Here is a 19,067-nt window from a genome sequence, read left to right as displayed (position 1 = left end):
CAACTTGCACCTAACGCAAGTTTATCGGATCAACCTATTTTGCGTCCCCCTAAAATTATTTTTATCGGGTCAACCTTTTTTGCACCCCTCCCACCCCTAAAAGAAATCCTGGATCCACCCCTGACCATATCAAGCATTTTTGTTCGGGGGGGGGGGGGGTGGTATTTTTCGAGAGGGGGAACACCAACCAAACTTCACAAAACGCATCAAAAATTTGTTTATACACATTTTTTTAATTTTTGTTGCGAGCCGACCAAAAAATTTCGGGGGGAGACCCTGGATATGTCCTTACCAACTGACTATTTTTGTTATATTCTAAAATGTTTTCAGGAAAGGACTTATCAAACTTTCAGAGGAACAAGCGGAGGATATAGGCAGGCGTAAATATGTATTGGATAAACTTTATTCACAATGTGCATTTACTGTTGTTGTTGTTTGTTATTGCTGTGTTGTTCCTTACCTTCACTAGAAGAATTTGCTAAGAAAGTAAGAAAACTTGTTAAGCGTGCGGTACAATCGAAAAGGTGATTCAACATCGGAATTTAAAGTTGTGGAATTTAAATATCTGGGGAGTACCTTAACCTACATAACCCCGGGTCCTTTCAAAGAACAGTCAAGTTTAGGATTGACTAAAATATAAAGTTAACTGATTCGATAAAATAGAAAATTAGGATGCTTCTTTTAGAAAGTTAGCAAAGACCTGGAAAAGTTAAAAGTTCTTTTTGCGACTAAAGCTGAGGTTCTTGAATAAGGACGTCCTCTCCAGTGGAGAGGACGATGTTTCTAGTATGTTTCCAAGCCGTAATGGAGCGTGGAGAGTCTTCATGTTCCACTGACGTCTCGAAATTTTTGGAGGCGCCCACCTGCCCAGAGTCTCAGGCAAGTGACCCAAAACTTTAAAAAGTTGAAATTTGCTCAGATTGCTGGGCAGAGTTGAGGCAATGAATAGATACAATTTGGAAAGTGATTGGAGATGGTGGGCATCCGTGAACAAGTGCTAAATTGAGAAAGGAATTTGGGACAGTATTTGGATCAGAAATTGAAAAGAAAAGGGTTCGAATTGTGTGCTTAAAACGGATTTTAAGGATTCCTTTGACAAAAAAAGTAGCAAATTCGGACATGTACCAGATGACGTCTCATGCTTTAATAGCCTGAGTCTTCAAACATAGGAAGTAGAGGTATCTCTGGCCTGAGTCACTTGTCTGAACCTCGACTTCCCAAAGTCATTCTTCAGCGGCAGTCATGGAGCTCCAAAGCAAGGGGAAATCCCAAAACACATAACGACGCAACTATTAAATTGATGTACACATTTTCAGCGCCTCGCTTCAAACCGAATAGGAAGAAATCTGGGTGGTTCAATCGATGAGAAGGAACTCTTCTTGGATGCTTGGATGATCTTGCATGAGAGGAAACACTCTTGGGATCTCATCTGGAGGGGCAAGAGGGTCAAAAGTCCATTATCCCTGGTTTTTGCGGGTCTTCCTGAATTTCCCGGAAAAAAAAAACTGACGTCCCCGATATCTAGTCGAAAATCAACGTTAACGAAATTTGAAGATTTGTTTTTCGTGTCAATGGGCGTATAGTTAAAGACGCTAATTCATTCATTTCACCAAGTATAGCCTTATTAGTTTCTGTCTTAGAGTTTGCCGTTGTTTGCTTATTGACTGTTCTATCCATATTTTTATAGCCAAAACCTAAATCATTATTTTTCATTGATATTTTGGAGAGACTTTTTTTTGGGGGGGGGGGCGGGGGAAGGGGATTCGGGATAAGCCTAAAAGATTACGGATAGTGGAAGCCCGTATATGTTACAGTGGAAGCATATTCTATTAAACATAACAAGCTTAATCGGTCGGTTCTGTTTTCCTATATCTCATTTCATTTCTTGTCTGTTTTCTCATTCTTCTGGTTACCTATATCTATTTTTTCCAATATTTTATTTCCTATGTCCGTCTGTTTTCCTAGAAGGCATCCTTAGTTCCTACTATTCCAAAGATGTGTTATGTTGATGTGTAAAGATGTGTGTTAAAATACAGAAACCGCGTCTAGCGGTTTCAATTAGAAATAAATTATTTATTTCTAATAGAAATAAAAATTATTAAATTAAAATTATAATTATCAATTAAAATTTATTATTACAAATAATAAATTAAAATTATTAGAAATATAATTTTTTAATGTGACCATTATTAATATTCCCCTACAAGTGTCATTTTTTTAGGGTTGGGGGGGGGGTCTTCAAAAGAATTTTTTCGGGGGGGGGGGCCTTACAAAAAACTTTAAAAACACATTAAAAATTTGTTAATATTCATTTTTGCTACGTTTTTACGAATCAGACAAACATTTTGGGAGGCGGTAGGGGGGTTCAAAACCTCTAGAACCCTCCTGGATACGGCCTTGGCTAAGGGACTTAGTCTCCTGCACCATAAGTATCGAATATGGTCGTATTGACTCCAGTGTTACCACATGCCAGATATTATATTTTTTCCTATTTTCCAAGCAAATATACGCCGAAGGTGCAATTTTTCAAAACCAAACGCTGAAAAATTCAATGCACAGCCACATAAGAAGAACCCGTAAAAATGGTGCAAATGCACTCTGACTGGCAAAACCACTGTATATATAATATAATGTTACAGTGGGCAAAACTGACTCTCTCGACCCGTTGCGGTGTTCAGGTTCCTGTGGCTAGCATGATTTTCACTGACCATATTAACGCTTTCCATGGTCTCGTATTTTCCAAGAGTTCCGCCAAGGCTATATTCAGGGGGGGGGGGGGGGTTAGGGATTTGACCCCCCCCCCCCCAAATATTTGTCCGACTCGTAAAAACGTAACAAAAATGCTTAAAAAAATTGATACGTTTTTAAATTTTTTTTTGTAAAGAGCTCCTGAAAAAATAACCTCCCTCAGGCAAAAATCCTGGATGCGACCCTGCGCCAATTACTGAATTAACTCTCTTAGGAAAACGTAAAAATGGCGCAAATGCACCAATATTGACTGACTTTCTCATGCTCCTGACCAATTTAGTTGTTCAGCTTCCTGGAACTAGTATTATTTCCTCTGGTTGCATTATCACTTTCTGGGTCCCATACTCCCCGAAGACTTCCACCAATTTCTAAGCTTCCTCTTTAGGAGGCCGTTTGCTTGATGTATGAAAATTTTCTTTTGTTTTCCTGAACGAGCCCGTCAATTTTTTAGTTCGTGTTCTGACATTTGTGTGTTCCTTAGGACCCTAATAGTCTTTGACAAAGTATATTGGAGCACTAGTTGCGTTGTGCTAGCATGAACGTAAAACTTTTTTGAAGCTAAGATTTACAGCACAGCACACTTCATCTAGTGGTTCATTCACAGGATGGATTTGAGCAAGGCCGCACCCAGAAGTTTTTTTGGGGGGGAGGTTTTACTAAAAAAAAAATTTGGAGAGGGGGGGGGGTTACACAAAAAACCTCAAAAAACGCATACAAAATTTGTTATGTCAATTTTTGTTACGTTTTTACGAGATACACAAACCTTTCGGGAGGGGGAGGTTCAAACGCCCTGCTCCCCCCCCCTGGATACGGCCCTGGATTTGAGGGTCAATAACAAAGGGTTGTCTCCTTAGAAAAATCGTCTACACCAGGTTTTGCGTGCCACGCGTTGTGTGGTGGAAAAATTGGCGCTAAGATGACGGATAGGGATTAACCTCTCGGTTAATTATTAACTAATTAATAATGGTTCCAATCAATAAATCAATGATAGAAAATACACTGCTTCAAAGAATTTATTTCATCCTCCTGATGAAATAAATATAAGTTTCAAACGATTTATTGAAAAATTGGTTGTCATAATTAATACAATTTGCATCGCAATTCGTACACAATCAAGAAAAAATGAACCTACTTACCATATCTTAACGCTCAATCCTTATTATCTTATTTAATTCTGAAAATATTTAGGAGTCTCTGCTTCTTCGAAGCGACTTTATGTCAGTGCTTCCACACCATATTTTTTATCTTTTCTTTTCCCAGAATAAATAAATGTGCTTCCGCATCCCATTCTCAGAGAGTCCTGACGAGGCCCCAGTTAGGTATGGCAAGCTAATTAGTACATCGTAATTGGAAAATTGCAATTAGCTATTATCTGGTAAGGATTTGATTAGAAAATTAATACTATTACTAAAAAAGACAAGACTCAATAAAAAAAACTTTTTTTTTAAAATCCGGAAACGCCCTTTCATTTTAATTTATTATAGTCAACATTCAAAATTGGCGGACAAGTGATTGCTATCTACAAGCAAGTAATGCAAGAAATCAAATAGCGGTAGCAGCTTCTTAATTACATAACCGACAATTTTAAATCACAAAAATATAATGATTTTTTTTGTCACCGGGTGGTAACCCTGAATACGTCTGGTTCTGCAGCAATTAAGTAATCTGAGTGTAAAGCTACTGCTTTCCATGGAAAATTAAATAACCATAAAAATTGAAAAATAAACAGAAAGAAAACAAAAAGGGAATTAAAAATTAAAGGAAAATAGAAAATTAAACAGCACAAAACATGTAATTTCACAGACATCATCAATCGATACAGTAAGGACAACATAGAAATAAGTGATGTCCAACAAGCTAAAAAAAAAAAAAATCTGAAGCAGAGCAAAAACAAAAAATAATAAAGCAAAAGCGTCAAGAGAAAACCCAATAAGACAAAAAAGACCACTGAGATTTCCAGAACTTTTATATAATCGGTTAATTAATGACCGAGAGGTCACCACTCTCGAAACCTGGTATATATCTTGGAGCGCCGCCGCCACTTATTCTGTCCTGCCTCGCGTGGCCTGCAGAATTTGGTGGAAACGATATTCAAGTGAACAACTCTTCATTAACAATGCTAGAAGCCATCCAGTTCAGGTTTGTTAAGAATAGAAAAAAAATTGGAAGTAAAAATGCTATCCTAAGACAAATAGGGTGACAGTGACAATACAAAGGGGACAGTTCAGGGTTTGTTCGTTGACCAAAAGATGCCTGGCTCTCCCCTCTCAGTTAAAACATTAGATTTTCAAAAATTTGAGTCTGACTGAAACTCGAAGGAACGTTTCAAGAGCATAAATTATACTCTTGAGTTACTGCAGAAGTTAAGGTTTTTGCAGTAACTGCATCCGTCCTTTCCCCTACAAAAAGCATTAGCCATGGATGAGCTTGCACAGACTCAGTGTTATAAAAATGAAACCTTTAGAATGGATTTCAAGCACACACAAGGTCCAAAGAAAGAACCTGATAGCTTTACTAAATCCTGCCTTATAACGTTTCAAAGATTTTTAAAAAGGATGGCTTAAATTTGAAAAAAAGCCTCAAAATCGCTAGAAATCTGCTTTAGTCATTTGGACCATGTTTTCAAACTCTAGAGTCAAAGAGGAGCAAATTCTAACAAAATTGAAGAAAAACACTTTCCAAAGTTGCCTTCTCTGCAGCTTTCTAAACCTCAAAAATAGAGAAGGAATAGACGAAATGAATGAAGGACGATGCTGGAAATGAGAGCATAATTTGCACTTTATACTCATTTCTGAAAATTACGATCTCCTACTGCAGCTATTTTCCGAAAGAGTTGAAAGAACACTTAATGTTCGTTTATATGCAATGGCAAAAATTTACAAGAATATTAGGACGGGGGGGGGGAGGGCATTTATTTTTTTAGAATCTAGGAGGGGAAAATTTTCTCGGTTTCTCATAATGAAAAAACCATAAAAAAGGAATTTTTCAGTGATAATCCCAAAAGTATTTTTTTAATCTATGAGGCGAAAATCTAGGGGGAATATCCCATCCTAAGTCGACACCATTGTTTAAATGACAATTTCTTTTTATTGGAGTAACTTAGCCACTCTCCTAAAGAAAGTACTAACAAACTAACAAAATAGGTTGTCCTGCATTTTCACCATAAAAAGCCACGAATTATACTGAGTTAAACGCCTTCAGTGTGCGTTAAACCCCTCATTATGCCACTAACTATACCTATCCCATGATAATGATTCACTTCTATGTACACGCCAGTCATCTAGAACATCTCAATAAGCAAGGCAATCTGATTAACTAATCAAAGAGAATGATATTGCAAAAAAAAAAAAAAAAAAATTAGCTAAGTGCTCAGTCTGCGCGTTAATCCGACCTTTCACTATTTAAACCATGAATTTGATCCAAATTTTCAAGGGCTCAAATTTGAGACACGTAAACAATGTAAAAGTCACCCATTGTTATGAAAACCCTCAACAATGGCTAATACGTCAAATTTCTGACAGGCTGATTAATAGGTAGTTAATATAATAACAGTGAGATATAACAGACTGCTGTGTGCATTCTTCATTTCATGATAGTATAGACAGCACCCTGTAAAATTGTTTATCAAAGGGAATTAAGAGTCTTCCTAAGGTCAATCAAAGTCAAGGAACTTCTGCTTGGTTCAATCAATCAGATTATTGCTTCGTCATTCTTGCTCAATAGAGGTAAATATAATAAACTCGCGTTGGCCAAGCTCTACTCAACTTTTTGTGAACATTCAATTCGTTTTGCTTTTGTAATTTTTCTCCTTCTGAAGAAAAATGAGTTAAAAAGACTCCAGATTAATTATTTTAGATTTTGTAAATTTTTGTTGTTTCTTCCACCTTGGACCAAAAATAGGGTAATTATTAATAAATTTCTTGTTCCTAATATTACTGAAAAACTGGAAGTACTACACAGAAAACTTTCAAATACTGCTTGTATCCGTTTTTCTCCGCACCATCACCTTATCAGGTTTTTTCAGTCGTAACTTATTTTTCTTTTATTTGTTTAGTTGTTTTTCTCTGTTTGGTCATTCTACATTTTAGTATTGAAAAGAGCGTGTAAAAATCAAATAATGATAATATTAATGACAGCTTACTAGACTCTGCAAGTTGTCAGTTTTCTTTCTCTTTTACTCTTTTCTCTCTCCTTTCACGTTATTTCTTTATTGTTTTAGTTTCTTTTAAATTATAATGTGTTACACTGTATTTGGCAATCTTTGATTTATATATTGATTTGTGTCGCATTTTATGTGTTTTTCCTCGTGATACTCCACGTATTGTACCTCTGTACAGTGTGGGTTAAAAATAAATAATAATAATAATAATTATCTAATATCAGGGTATAGCCTCATTGATAGACCTGTTTTACCCACTTCTCAGGTCTTTTTCAGAATTAGAAATTAATTCTGCTTTGATCAATGGTTTAAGGATCAGGGACACATCAAGGGGATGCTTTTAGGGCATGTGTTCCCCAGAAAGTTATAAATATGGAAGGGTGAAAAATACAAAATTGATGAGCCCAAGTTTCTCTGATCCCCTCCCCCCAAAAAAGAACTATTCATACTGTATTCGTCCCTATTAAGAACTTTGATGATACCATCATCGAAATCCTCTGTCTAATGTCATATTTTGCAGACAAGAATATATTTAAGCCCTTTTGACTGCTATGAGTGAGCTCTTGACACTCTGATAAAACAAGAACTAAATTTGAGCGAATCGGTGGGACGACGTCGTAAGGAGAGATTTACGAGAACCGAGAACTTCTCGAGAGGGTTTAAATAAGGAGCCTTTAAATAGATTGGCATGGAGGAGGAGCGTACGTAGCTGTGTTGGCCTCAGGCGGCTTGGGACTGCAGTGAGTTGTTGCTGGTGGTAGTAGTAGAAGATGTAAGATCAGAGAAGTAAAATCTTGCCAAATTGATCAGCAGAAAAAAGCTTTACAAGCAAGCGAGTTGCAGCAGAGCTGCAAAATCCGAAATGTTCCTATCTCCGATCGTCGTCAAATTAGGAGTCCAATCAATGCATTTTTGGGTTCTAGTCAGCAAGAAGGCGGGTGGAGCTCACCCCGGGAATCTCAGTGCCTAGGTTAAACCTAGCATTAATCAGATTCCAGGCCTAGGGTCGGTTGGTATAGCGACCCTTCACCTGAAAACCAAGTGCTACGCAAAGTGACTACATAGCCATGGATCCGGTCCCCTTTTTAAGATCTCGACCATCGCGCGTCAACGGACATGCTGACGACGTCAGAAAGACAGACAGGCTGAACTTTCTAGATCAAAGGGGGGTTCGAATAGCCACCTGAAATGTTTTGACACTGAATGCACCAGAATCAAAGAACCTACTTTCTCAAGAACTTTGTACGAATAAAGTGGCAACTGCAGGTCTCACAGAAACCCGTCTTACTGGGAGTGGAGAAGAGCGAATAGGCGATAATCATTTGTTAGTTTGGTATGCAGGGAGCAGGAGATGAAATGGTGTTGGTCTCGCGCTAAACAGCCCTGAAAGAAAGGCCTTACTCTTGCACAAAGCTGTATTAGACAGAATAATGAAGGCCCGCTTTGGGCACAAGCATGGCAAGATGACAATCTTCGTATGCTATGCCCCGACCAACGATTCCGACGACGTAACCAAGGAAGAGTTCTACTCTGTTCTGTCCAGATTTCTGTCAACAGTGTCTCCCCACGATGTCACTGTTCTTCTCGGTGACTTCAATGCTACAGTGCGAGATGATATGGGTGCTTGGCATGGCACAATTGGACCTGTATCCCCCCATCCACTGAATGACAACGGCCTTCACCTGCTCGAACTTTGCCGATCCCATGAACTTGTGATCGCAAACACCTACTTTCAACGTAAGACTATCCACCACTACACGTGGTATAGTAACGACGGTCGCATAAAGAAGATGATTGACTACGTCATTATTTCTAAACGCTGGAGATCATCGCTGAAGAACTGCAGAACTTACAGATCAGCAGAGCTCGGAAATGCAGATCACAGGCTTGTGTGTGCTGATGTCCAGCTTCGCCTCAATGCACAGCGATTGGAAAGAAAACCAGTAGCAGCGGATATTGGGAAACTAAAGGAGCCAGATACTCGCCAGAAGTATATTGTTGAGATATAAAATTGCTTTGAGCTCCTTGGCACAGTCAACAGCAGCAAAGATGCTTGGAAGTATTTTAAATCGTAGACCAGCAAAGCTGTACAGCTGGTACTTGGCAAGCGAAGTTTCCTGAAGAAATTGTGGCTAACTGACAAAACACTGCAGGTCATTGAGCAAAGGCGGAGGGCAAGACTTCTTGGGGACATGGCCACCTATCGAAGGCTCAGTGGAGTGCGGAACAGACTTATTCACCGAAACCGAACTCAGTTTGTTGCAAGGAAAGCCGATGAAATCGAACTAGCAGCAAAAAAAAAAAGACATGGGTAGCATGTTTAAGCACCTCCGTGATCTAACAGAAAATAAAACACCAGCATTGGGAACCGTTCTATCCAGGGATAGGACACTTCTTTCTCATGTGGGTTCTTGTCTTAAGCGTTTAAAGGATCACCTCTGCTCAATCCTGAGCAACAGTAGGCAGTCTATGCCTCCTGCTGGGGATAGTCCCAGCCAAACCGGCAGTTCAAAACATAAACCAGAACCTCCTCCTGTCGAGCTTTTCAGCCCATCAGAAATTCGGAATGAAGTAAAAAGCCTCAGGAACACTCCAGCTACTTGTATCTGTGGCCTGAATTCGGAACTGCACATATTTGCAGGTCCTGTTATGCTCCTGTTTCTTCACACCCTGTTCTCTACAATCTGGCAAACTGAGATAATTCCCGAAGATTGGCGGAAGGGTGTCATTATCCCTTTGTGGAAGAGGAAAGGCTCTAGAAGCGACTGCTCGAACTACCGTGGAATAACCCTACTGTCTGTCCCGGGAAAACTTTTCTCAATAGTCCTGCTAGATCGATGTCGAAATATCATTCGTAAAATCCGGCAACCGGAGCAAGCTGGTTTCATGTCGGACCGTTCAACCATCGAGCAGATTCTTACGATCCGACAAATCATAGAAAAAGCCACGGAGCTCCGACACAAAGCTTTTATTACCTTCGTCGACTTCCGTGCTGCGTTCGACTCAGTGGACCGAGAAGCTCTTTGGCGGATTCTAGAATCGACAGGCCTCCCTGAGAAATACTGCAGACTATTCAAAGCTCTACACCATGGGACGGAGAGCTGTGTTCAAGGGAACGGCCGGCGCAGCCCGTTCTTCCAAATCACGACAGGAGTGCGCCAAGGATGTGAAGCGGCCCCAGAGCTCTTCAATGTCATCATAGACTACGTTATGACAAGGACTACTTCACGTCTGTGCTTTGGACTCAAGTTTGGAGATTGTGTCATTACAGATGCTGATTTTGCTGATGGCTTGTCCATTCTGGCGGACTCCATGGAGCAGTTGCTGGAAGCGCTTCGAATCCTACGAGAAGAGGCTGCGAAAGTAGGACTGCAGATAAACTGGACTAAAACGAAAATTATGGCCAAAGACCCATTCTCCCCTGCTGCCAATCCTTCAGTTAGCCTGGACAGCACCACTAGTATCGAAGTTGTCCAAAGGTTCCCCTGCCTGGGCTCTATAATTTCTTCAGATGGCTCGCTTCTTTCTCAACTACAAGCGAGAATATCCAAAGCGTCTTCTGCCATGGGCAGACTGAACCGTCACCTCTGGCGAAAACCAAACATCAGTCGTACAACGAAGCTGCGGATTTTCAACGCCCTCGTCGGCTCTGTGATGCTCTATGGAGCTGAAACGTGGCAAGCTTCAGCCGCTACCCTCAAGGCAATTGAAGTCTTTCAGTCGAAGAGCCTGAGGAGGATCGAAGGTCCACGACGGCTCGACTTCGTCAGCAATGAGAAGCTGCTGCAGCTCACCAAGCAGTCTCGGTTTTCGACCCAAGCAGCCGAGCGAGCACTATGATGGTTCGGACACCTACTTCGAATGCCTCCACACATACTGCGAAAACGATCCACGACTTCGACCCTGTCAAAGCCGGTTGGAAGCGACCTCGCGGCCGACCGAAAAAACGATGGTCTGACAGCCTGTCCGAGTTCCTGACGATGACAAATATCAGGTTGAGCGATGTGCAAACGCTTGCCATGGACCGAAGTGGATGGAGGAGGCAGACGTCACTCTCTACGCCGAGCAGCTCCCGGCAGGAGACATAAGTCAAGTAAGTCAAAAGTCAAAGTCTGCAAGATGTCATTCGGTGCTTTATATTGTTGTTGTTGCTGTTATGTGTGCTTTATATTGTTGTTATATAGGTGCTTTATATTGCTGTTATATGTATGGTTGTTGACAACCCAAAACTAACGAGACTCATAAGTGGCAATGTTTTCTCCGTGTGCAGTGCCCTTATAGAAGTTTACGTATATTATATTTACACATATAAGAGTTTGATTAGAATTTTTCACATATAGAAGATACATAAATTGTATATGGCTTTTTACCATACATTAAAAATATGTTTTTTTTTACCCAAAGAGAATTCGGTCATTTTGGATTTGTACTAGTTCTGTGATTTACTGAAATAAGTATCTTACCCTATCTACATTTAAGACCAACTAAGCGATACTACAAGAAAACATTCTAGCGACTCAAAATACAACGTTCTATAAGGAATTTCTAAGGAATTAGTAATTCCTGAATTTTGAATTGGTTGAACCACGCGCTGGCCCAAAATTTCCTTTAATATGTATTTAAAGCACCAATGTAAGTGATACTGAAATCGGATTGTTTGAACTGGTTAAATGGAGACTTGCAGCATTTTATATTAAAAATTAGAAAATCAGGCCTTCAATTTTTGATGAAAAAGTCCTCCATATCCAGTTATTCGGGGCATCAGGTGCAACATTAAAAAAGAAACGTGAGCGAAAACAGCAAAAATGAGCAAAAAATAAATGACATCAAATAGTTTAAGAAGATGTAACTTTTCTTTGAAGGTTTAGTTGTGAACTTTAGTTGTCAAATTGTCAACAAGTGTTGTCAAAGTTAACTAATTCGTTTTTCTTATTTGAGTTTCTCGGTTCAGCGTGTTTACACTGAAAGAATTGTAATACTGCCCTAGAGACAAGGGTATATCTAAGATTTTTTAGGGGGTATTCTTCCGGGGGGGATTAAAACAACGCATGAAAAATTTATTTGTACGCTTTTTGTTACAATTTTACGAGACGGACAGAAATTGAAGGGGGGCTCAAACCAAGTGAGTCCTCCCCCACCCCCTTGGATATGGCCTTGCCTACAAACTTTGTAGTTTAGAAACAACCAAAGAGAAGTCTTAGAAAATCACGGTTTTCAGCTGCGAATAGAGATAGGATGAGCCATGGGGGTGAAAATGGGTTTAATTTGATGTCCTTGGTACTTTAAGACGGCTTTCATACTAAGGCTTTCTTTCTTATCTTTCCTCGGTATTTTTACTCAGCGAGAATAAATCTAACGATAAAAGAAGCAGTATATCTTTGATTTGCCTGTCTATTGTTAGAATATGCAACCTTAAAAAAGGCCAGAAGAAAACACTGCAAATAAGGACTTTGGCAGACAGTTAATCCAGGGGAAGGGTTATATGGGTTGAACCCTGCGCCCCCCCCCCAAATGTTTGTCCAATCCGTACAGAAGTAGCAAAAATACATTTAATATATATATAACACATGTAAATCATGTTCACGTGAAGACTTTTTTGTGGACCCCCTCCCTGAACAACATTGTTGATATTTTTAAACACTGAAAACGCTACAAAAATTCTGAAGGCACTTTTAAAGTAGACAGACAGTACTGAGTAAGTGGTACTAGTAGTTTTTAACCCCCTATCTTCTCATTTTGAGTTACCAAAAATGCAATTCCTTAAGTCTTTCATTCTCACTGAGCCAAGAAATCAAAATCCTCTGTCTGTGAGGATCAAAGTATAATCACCTACGGAACAAGTACTAACAAAACTCTCCAAATGCGACCCCGCGTACCTCAGCGCCTCTAGACGCAAAGTGCTGTACTACTTAATCGCTCCGAGCCAAAATACGGAGTGACCGGGATGAATTGTGTAACTACGGGTTTTAGTTGCCAGGTTCGCATAGGTATAAAAAGGGTCACTTTTTTGTGTGGAGAGGATAGGTTTTGTCAGTACTTGTTCCGTAGGTGATTATACTTTGGTGAGAATTCGCTTGTTATTTGGCATGGAATATAGGTCAGTGCAATGACTCTGTAAGCTTAGCCAGAGTCGACCTAGCTCTAAATGGATAACTGGAGAAACCTGGGGAAGGTAAACAGAAAGGGTGTGTGAAAGCACAGGATAACTGGCCCCCAGGTCTCCATTGCACTTTCTGACTAAAGGACGATGAAACGGAGACCAGCACCACTGGTAGGTACTGTAAAGTTCAATGCCGTTTTCGTTTTTTACCATACAAGGCAAAAATTAGTTAGAAATAAACCTATTAATACAATATAGATAAAACATTAATTAATATAAATAAACATAATGAACATAAATGGTATTAGAGAAAATTTTAAAATAAGCAAAGAAAGTGATAAAAAACAGTCTGTCAATATTAAATACCTGATGCAAGTCCAGTGTAATTGTCACCCACTCAAACTGTGGACCTCGTTGAAGCGTCGGGCTTTGCCACCATCTCGGGGTTCCGTCAATAGCATTCGTTATTGGATGTCGAAAAGATTTATCATAGGCTGAATCGTCACATATACCGCACTGAAAACAACATCAATTAATAAAAATAATATTAACTAAAAGGTAGAATTAAATCAGGCATCTCTACTATAATGATATAAAATTTGATTTCAATTTAATTAATTAGCTCACTTAAAAATTTGATTAAATTAAATTAAAGAAAATATTATCTATTAAAATAAAATAATACATTAAAATATAGACTTAAATCTTAGCACAATCGAAACATGCCCTACAGTGATTACGAAATTTGAATTGTAAAACTTGAGCAGCGCACATCTCTATTTTATAAGTATTAATTTAAGGAAAAATCAGGGATTTGTGATAGAAGTAAAGAGCGAAGATGAAAATTAAAACATATAAATATTATTGCTTCGCAGTTTATGCAGCACATGTCTTTAATGTTCCATAAACAAACTGACACGCAGTATATCCCTAAACTTGTAGAATTCTGAAAAACTAGCGCTTTACTGAGAACACAAAATCGACGAAAATTTTCATTCCAAATTTTCTGTTAGTAAGCTTTGGGCTAAGTGGCTTTCCTACTCCGCACCTATTTTTCAATGCTATTATTAATTTGGTCACCTAAAGCAATTGGTAATTTGCCTCACAAGCATCAAATAATTTCTATGATTTAGTTCCAAGAAATTTCAAAAACAGGCTGGGAATTTTCAAACACTGTGTGCGTGGATATTTAACAATTACTTTATAAATGGAAATTCTGAAGACGATATCAGAGGTAAGATCAGTTTAAAGCGTAGCTAATTTCGAGAAAAAAGTTGACCATCCACTTTATTAAGTTCTCGCAGAAGGATTATTTCAAAGGGTTGACCACTCGCAGAACCAGGCGGTACGTGCCAAGTGTGGCAGAGCTGTACTAAGCGTTTCGGAGAGGGCGTTAAACGTTTTGGGGACTGTGCTCACTGTTGCAAAATTGTGCGACACGTGTGGTGTTCCCAAATGTATACCAGGAAGGGTGCAACCCCTCGCATTATAAAACCTCAAGTCAAGAGCGAATCCAGGATTTTGGTTCGGGGGGGGGGGTTACTGATGTTCGACTCGGTTTTCGACTAATTTTACTAATTTTTACTAAGGTTTTACTAATTTTCGACTCGGTCAAAAATTTCGGGGGGGGGGGGGTTCCAACCTGGTAACCTCCCCCCCCCTGGATACGGCCTTGCCTCAAGTACGGTATTTTCAGAAAGATATATTTATCATTTTATGCTTACCCTAGAGATAATTAAGTTTCAAACCTATTTAGCAACTCAGACAAATGTATAAGAATAGTCAATAGCATCAAAACTCCTTATAATAAATAATAATTTACGCTTAATTTTCTTATTAGTTATTGATTAATAGATCCTGATTATGTTTTCAAACTTTTCATTTTTTTTTTCATTTAATACTTCTAATGCAGATTTCATTAAAATTTACTAATTAGAAAGTTCTTATCTCAATAAATGTTTAATTTTTTTTAATGAAGCCGCTTGTCAATTGGACTGCGTCGTTCTGTGGGGGTTGTACTCTTCCACGTCAAGAAAGGATGATCTAGACACATATTTTTGTTCCCTTTAAACAAAAGGGAACCAGCTAATTTGTTGATTTTTCTAAATCAAGCTAATTGTAACAGATTTTTTCCCGTGTGGGAGAAATTCTTACATATTTAATCACCTAAATTCAATTTTTAGTAGCCAAAATATGTAACGCTAGCTGAATTGAGCGTGTATTTGATATTTATGGGAGAACTCCAAAATATTTCAAAATCAGGTTGAAAATGCGCAAAATTGGCGCGTGGATGACAAATATAATTTTTTTATAGGTAAGAAGCTTGTTTCTGACGTACAAGATGAATCTTGATCAACCTGTTCTAAAATAATCCCAAAACACAATCACATCTGCTAATTTAAAAAGTCAACAATCCTGCTGAATAACTTATTAAGAAAAAAGGCGCACATCCTGGTAATTTATCTCGAGGGAACTGGACGGTAGGCCTGCATTCCGGAAATTTATTTCTGGAAGTAGGGAATTCCCCAAATCAGGAAAACCACAAATGGGTTAATTTAAGAATTTAAGGATTATAGAAATTGTTAACCTAAAAATTTCTTGTGCAGAGATACTTGATAAAAAGATTATTACCTGAGGTGATCTGAGAAAGACATGTTCAACCATCTTGCAATATACTTCCGTAACACTATCCCCACATGTTGCATTTGCGCTAATAGTTGCCCTGGACGCCAGATTAAAAATATTTGGAAATAATCCTTTTTGTTCATCTTTATTGCCAGCGAAAGAACTAACTTGGGGTTGAGTCCCTGGAATGTTGAAAAAAGATGAAGAATAAAACATACAATAATAGGTACAAACATTATTTATATTAACTTGTAATTTAAAGTGACTTGACTTAAGGCTCCTGCCGAGGGTTCGGCGTAGAGAACGATGAGACTAGGCGCCTCCAGGTTGACCTATCGCTTGCCAGGATCGCAGCTTCTTCCACCGGGATGTGGGCTTGGTTGATAATATACTCGATTCTGCTGGCAGAACCATTGGCCGCAGCAGACACAAGAATAAACCCTGGATATCCCAGGAGACTCTAGTAGTAACCGTACAATTCGTTTAAAGTACACATTCAGATATACGCCTAAGGCATAGATATGTGTTTATATTTTCAACGATTTGAGGTTACCAGGGTAATTTAATTCCGGTACTATTAAGGAAAAGTTTTTCTGAAGTATATTTCTACTTAATTATATACAAGTTTGTTTTTTTTATGTTAATCACGGGGTCATTAATATGTCATTTGAGTAGTAGGTTTTTTTTTTAAACTTGGCTATTCGTTTCATGGGTTTCATTAATAGAACGAGTAATGTTCTTGAAAAGGGTAATTACTTCTTTAGTTTACGAGATTTGCGAATTTTTTGCGAAAAGGTATTAGCGTAAGGGTATTGCGATGGTTAAGAATGTCTCACGGGTAATTAAAGAATGGGGTGCTTACATTAGATACTTAATAGATTTGACACTTACAAGTGACATTGCTAGAGTCAAATATATTTGGTGTTGGTGATATTATGACCCTCCAAGTCCCCTGGGGAAAGGGCTGCACAGTGTATCGGTATCGGACGTATTATTTTTGGGCGTATTGGTATCGCAGGTATCTATACAGATTTTTAGTAGCTCGTATAAAAGATATTACTCATATCTACGTTCTTCCTATAAATTCAACCATCAGCAACTTCAAAACGGCACTAAAAACGGCACTTTTGGTGCAATGTCTCAAGTGGAAAAGCTGGGGCTAGTAGACTACCAGCACTTTTAGATTGGCGTTTAATGGCTCATTCGAAAGCTAATGCTCTTATCTATGTTATTTTTATAATTTCTACCATCAATTAAAAAAATAATTTTTATGTAACTTATTAATTATATTAAATAAAAAAAAAAAAGTTTTTTTAAATTAAAGAAAGCCACGACGGCAAAACTTAACCCGAACATAACTGAGTCCGTATATGAAAGGGGGCTGACCCCTCCACCCGGTCGTACTAATTACGAAAAATTTTTTTTTAGTTTAAAAAAAAAAGATTCTGTTTAAATAAAAACTTTTGATTAAAACGCGATGGGGGTAGCAGGGGGCCGCCCCGTTAATATAAAGACTGGAGGTTTATGGATATTGGTAAAAGTGGTATTTCACTTTTAAAAAGTTCAATATTCAAAGCTAGCTTCAGCAGGAGCTTAGGATAGTAGTGGTGACAATTGAGATATAAGGAGCAATTGTCCCCTATTTTTGAAAAAATACCTTTTTGTGGCATTTATACTTTTAAAAAATTCAATATTCGAAGCTAGCTCCAGCAGGAGCTTAGGATAGTAGTGGTGACAATTGAGATATAAGGAGCAATTGACCCCTATTTGTTAAAAAATACCATTTTGAGTGATTTTTAATTTTAAAAAAATAAAAAGTTAAATATTAGAAGATAGCTTCAACAGGAGCTTAGGATAGTAGTGGGGACAATTGAGATATAAGGAGCAATTGCCCCCTATATTTGAAAAAATACCTTTTTGTGGAATTTATACTTTTAAGAAATACAAAGTTCAAAATGCTAACCTATCTTCAGCAGGAGCTTAGGATAGTAGTGGGGACAATTGAGATATAAGGAGCAATTGTCCCAAATTTTTTAACAAAAAATAGATTTTTTTGGAATTTATAATTTTAAAAAATACAATGTTCTATATTAGTAGACAGTCCAATCTTTATCTTATTATTTTAGTTTTTAAAACTGATATATAAGGGGCAATTGCCCCCTATTTTTGAAAAAAATTCTTATGGGTGACCTTTTTTATATATATAATTTCATTGTTCTATAATCGAACATCTCTTAAGAAGGAGCATCTGATAGTAGTGGGGACAAGTGAGATATAAGGAGCAATTGCCCCCTATTTTTGAAAAAAATACCTATATGAGGGGGTTTGCCCCTTCGTCAATACCTCACTCTTTAGGCTAAAGTTTCTTTATTGCTTTCAAAAGAGCTATTTATTCTAATTAAGCGAGCTTTTTGATTCAGGGGTCATTTTTGAAGAATTGGAACAAAATTTGAACTTAGCGTGAAAGGCGAGGTGTTGAGGAGGAGGGAACCCCCTCATATACGTGATAATTTTGGTTCATTTTAAGTTTTAGTGTTTCTCCTTACTTTCAGTTGAAAATTTTTTTGAATATTTCTAATGCACTAAAACATAGAGCGCTAAAAACATCAGAATCAACTTTAGAGTGACTATTCTTACAAAATACAAAAAGTTGTAAGAAAATCGAAAATAGTTCTTAAACAACAAAAACTATTCTTAAATATAGAAAAAATCCTTTACAAAAATCCAAAATAGTTTTAGAAATACTTGTCACAAAGCACGAAAATTCTAACAACACTGAAAGTAGTTCTTACAGAATAAAAGAAAGTTCAAACAAACTCCAAAAATAGTTCTTAAAAAACAAAAATTATTCTTACGAAATACAAAAAATTTTAGACAAATCGAAAATAGTACTAACAGAATAAAAAATAGTTGTTGCAAAACTTGAAATACTTGTTACAAAACAAAAACATTTCTTAAAACATCAAAAATAGTTCTTACAGAATATAAAAAGTTCAAACAAAATCAAAATTGTTCTTGTGAACCCTAAATGGTCACCCCCTAAAAGGTAAGTTAAACCTAAATGGTTATTGCTTAGTGAACTGTAATTTGTTTGAGTATGATAAAAGCTTGTGGAGTACTACATTACATTATATAAACAGACTGGGATTCTATGATAGAGTGATTACACCACTTAATAATACTGGTCAGGAACTGAGAGATGTCCAGGAGGAAGTCAGTGGAATTTGCAGCTTTTTCGGAGTTGAAGCACTCTACGTAAAGGGCAATGTACCTACAGATAAAGTTTTAATTCAAAAGTGTGACCCTAGGATTCCACTTTTCAATCTAGAAGAGTTTAAGTGTCCTAAATTTGAGGGGGGTTATCACCGTCCTGAAGACGAGGTTAGGTTCTTCGCACAGTGGATACCTAGGAACATACCTGATCGTGATAAATCC

At 37.9% G+C, this 19,067-nt stretch overlaps 1 protein-coding gene across 1 annotated transcript in view; it reads right to left on the bottom strand.

Moving 5' to 3' along the window:
- Positions 1-19,067, bottom strand: part of wb (wing blister) — a 470,816-nt gene that overhangs the window by 386,767 nt on the left and 64,982 nt on the right. Inside the window, exons 3-4 of the mRNA XM_089102573.1 lie at positions 15,639-15,814; positions 13,374-13,523 (exon numbers count right to left, since the gene is read on the bottom strand). Of these exons, the coding sequence (XP_088958699.1) occupies positions 13,374-13,523; positions 15,639-15,814 (326 nt within the window). The remainder of the gene's footprint in view (positions 1-13,373; positions 13,524-15,638; positions 15,815-19,067) is intronic.

The sequence above is a fragment of the Artemia sp. Qi Xiang Cuo genome, chromosome 16 (genome assembly GCF_049724085.1).
Source record: "Artemia sp. Qi Xiang Cuo chromosome 16, ASM4972408v1, whole genome shotgun sequence".
NCBI classification, from domain to species: Eukaryota; Metazoa; Arthropoda; class Branchiopoda; order Anostraca; family Artemiidae; genus Artemia; species Artemia sp. Qi Xiang Cuo.
The sequence above is the reverse complement of the archived record's forward strand: the minus strand, read 5'-3'. Positions and strand labels throughout refer to the sequence as shown.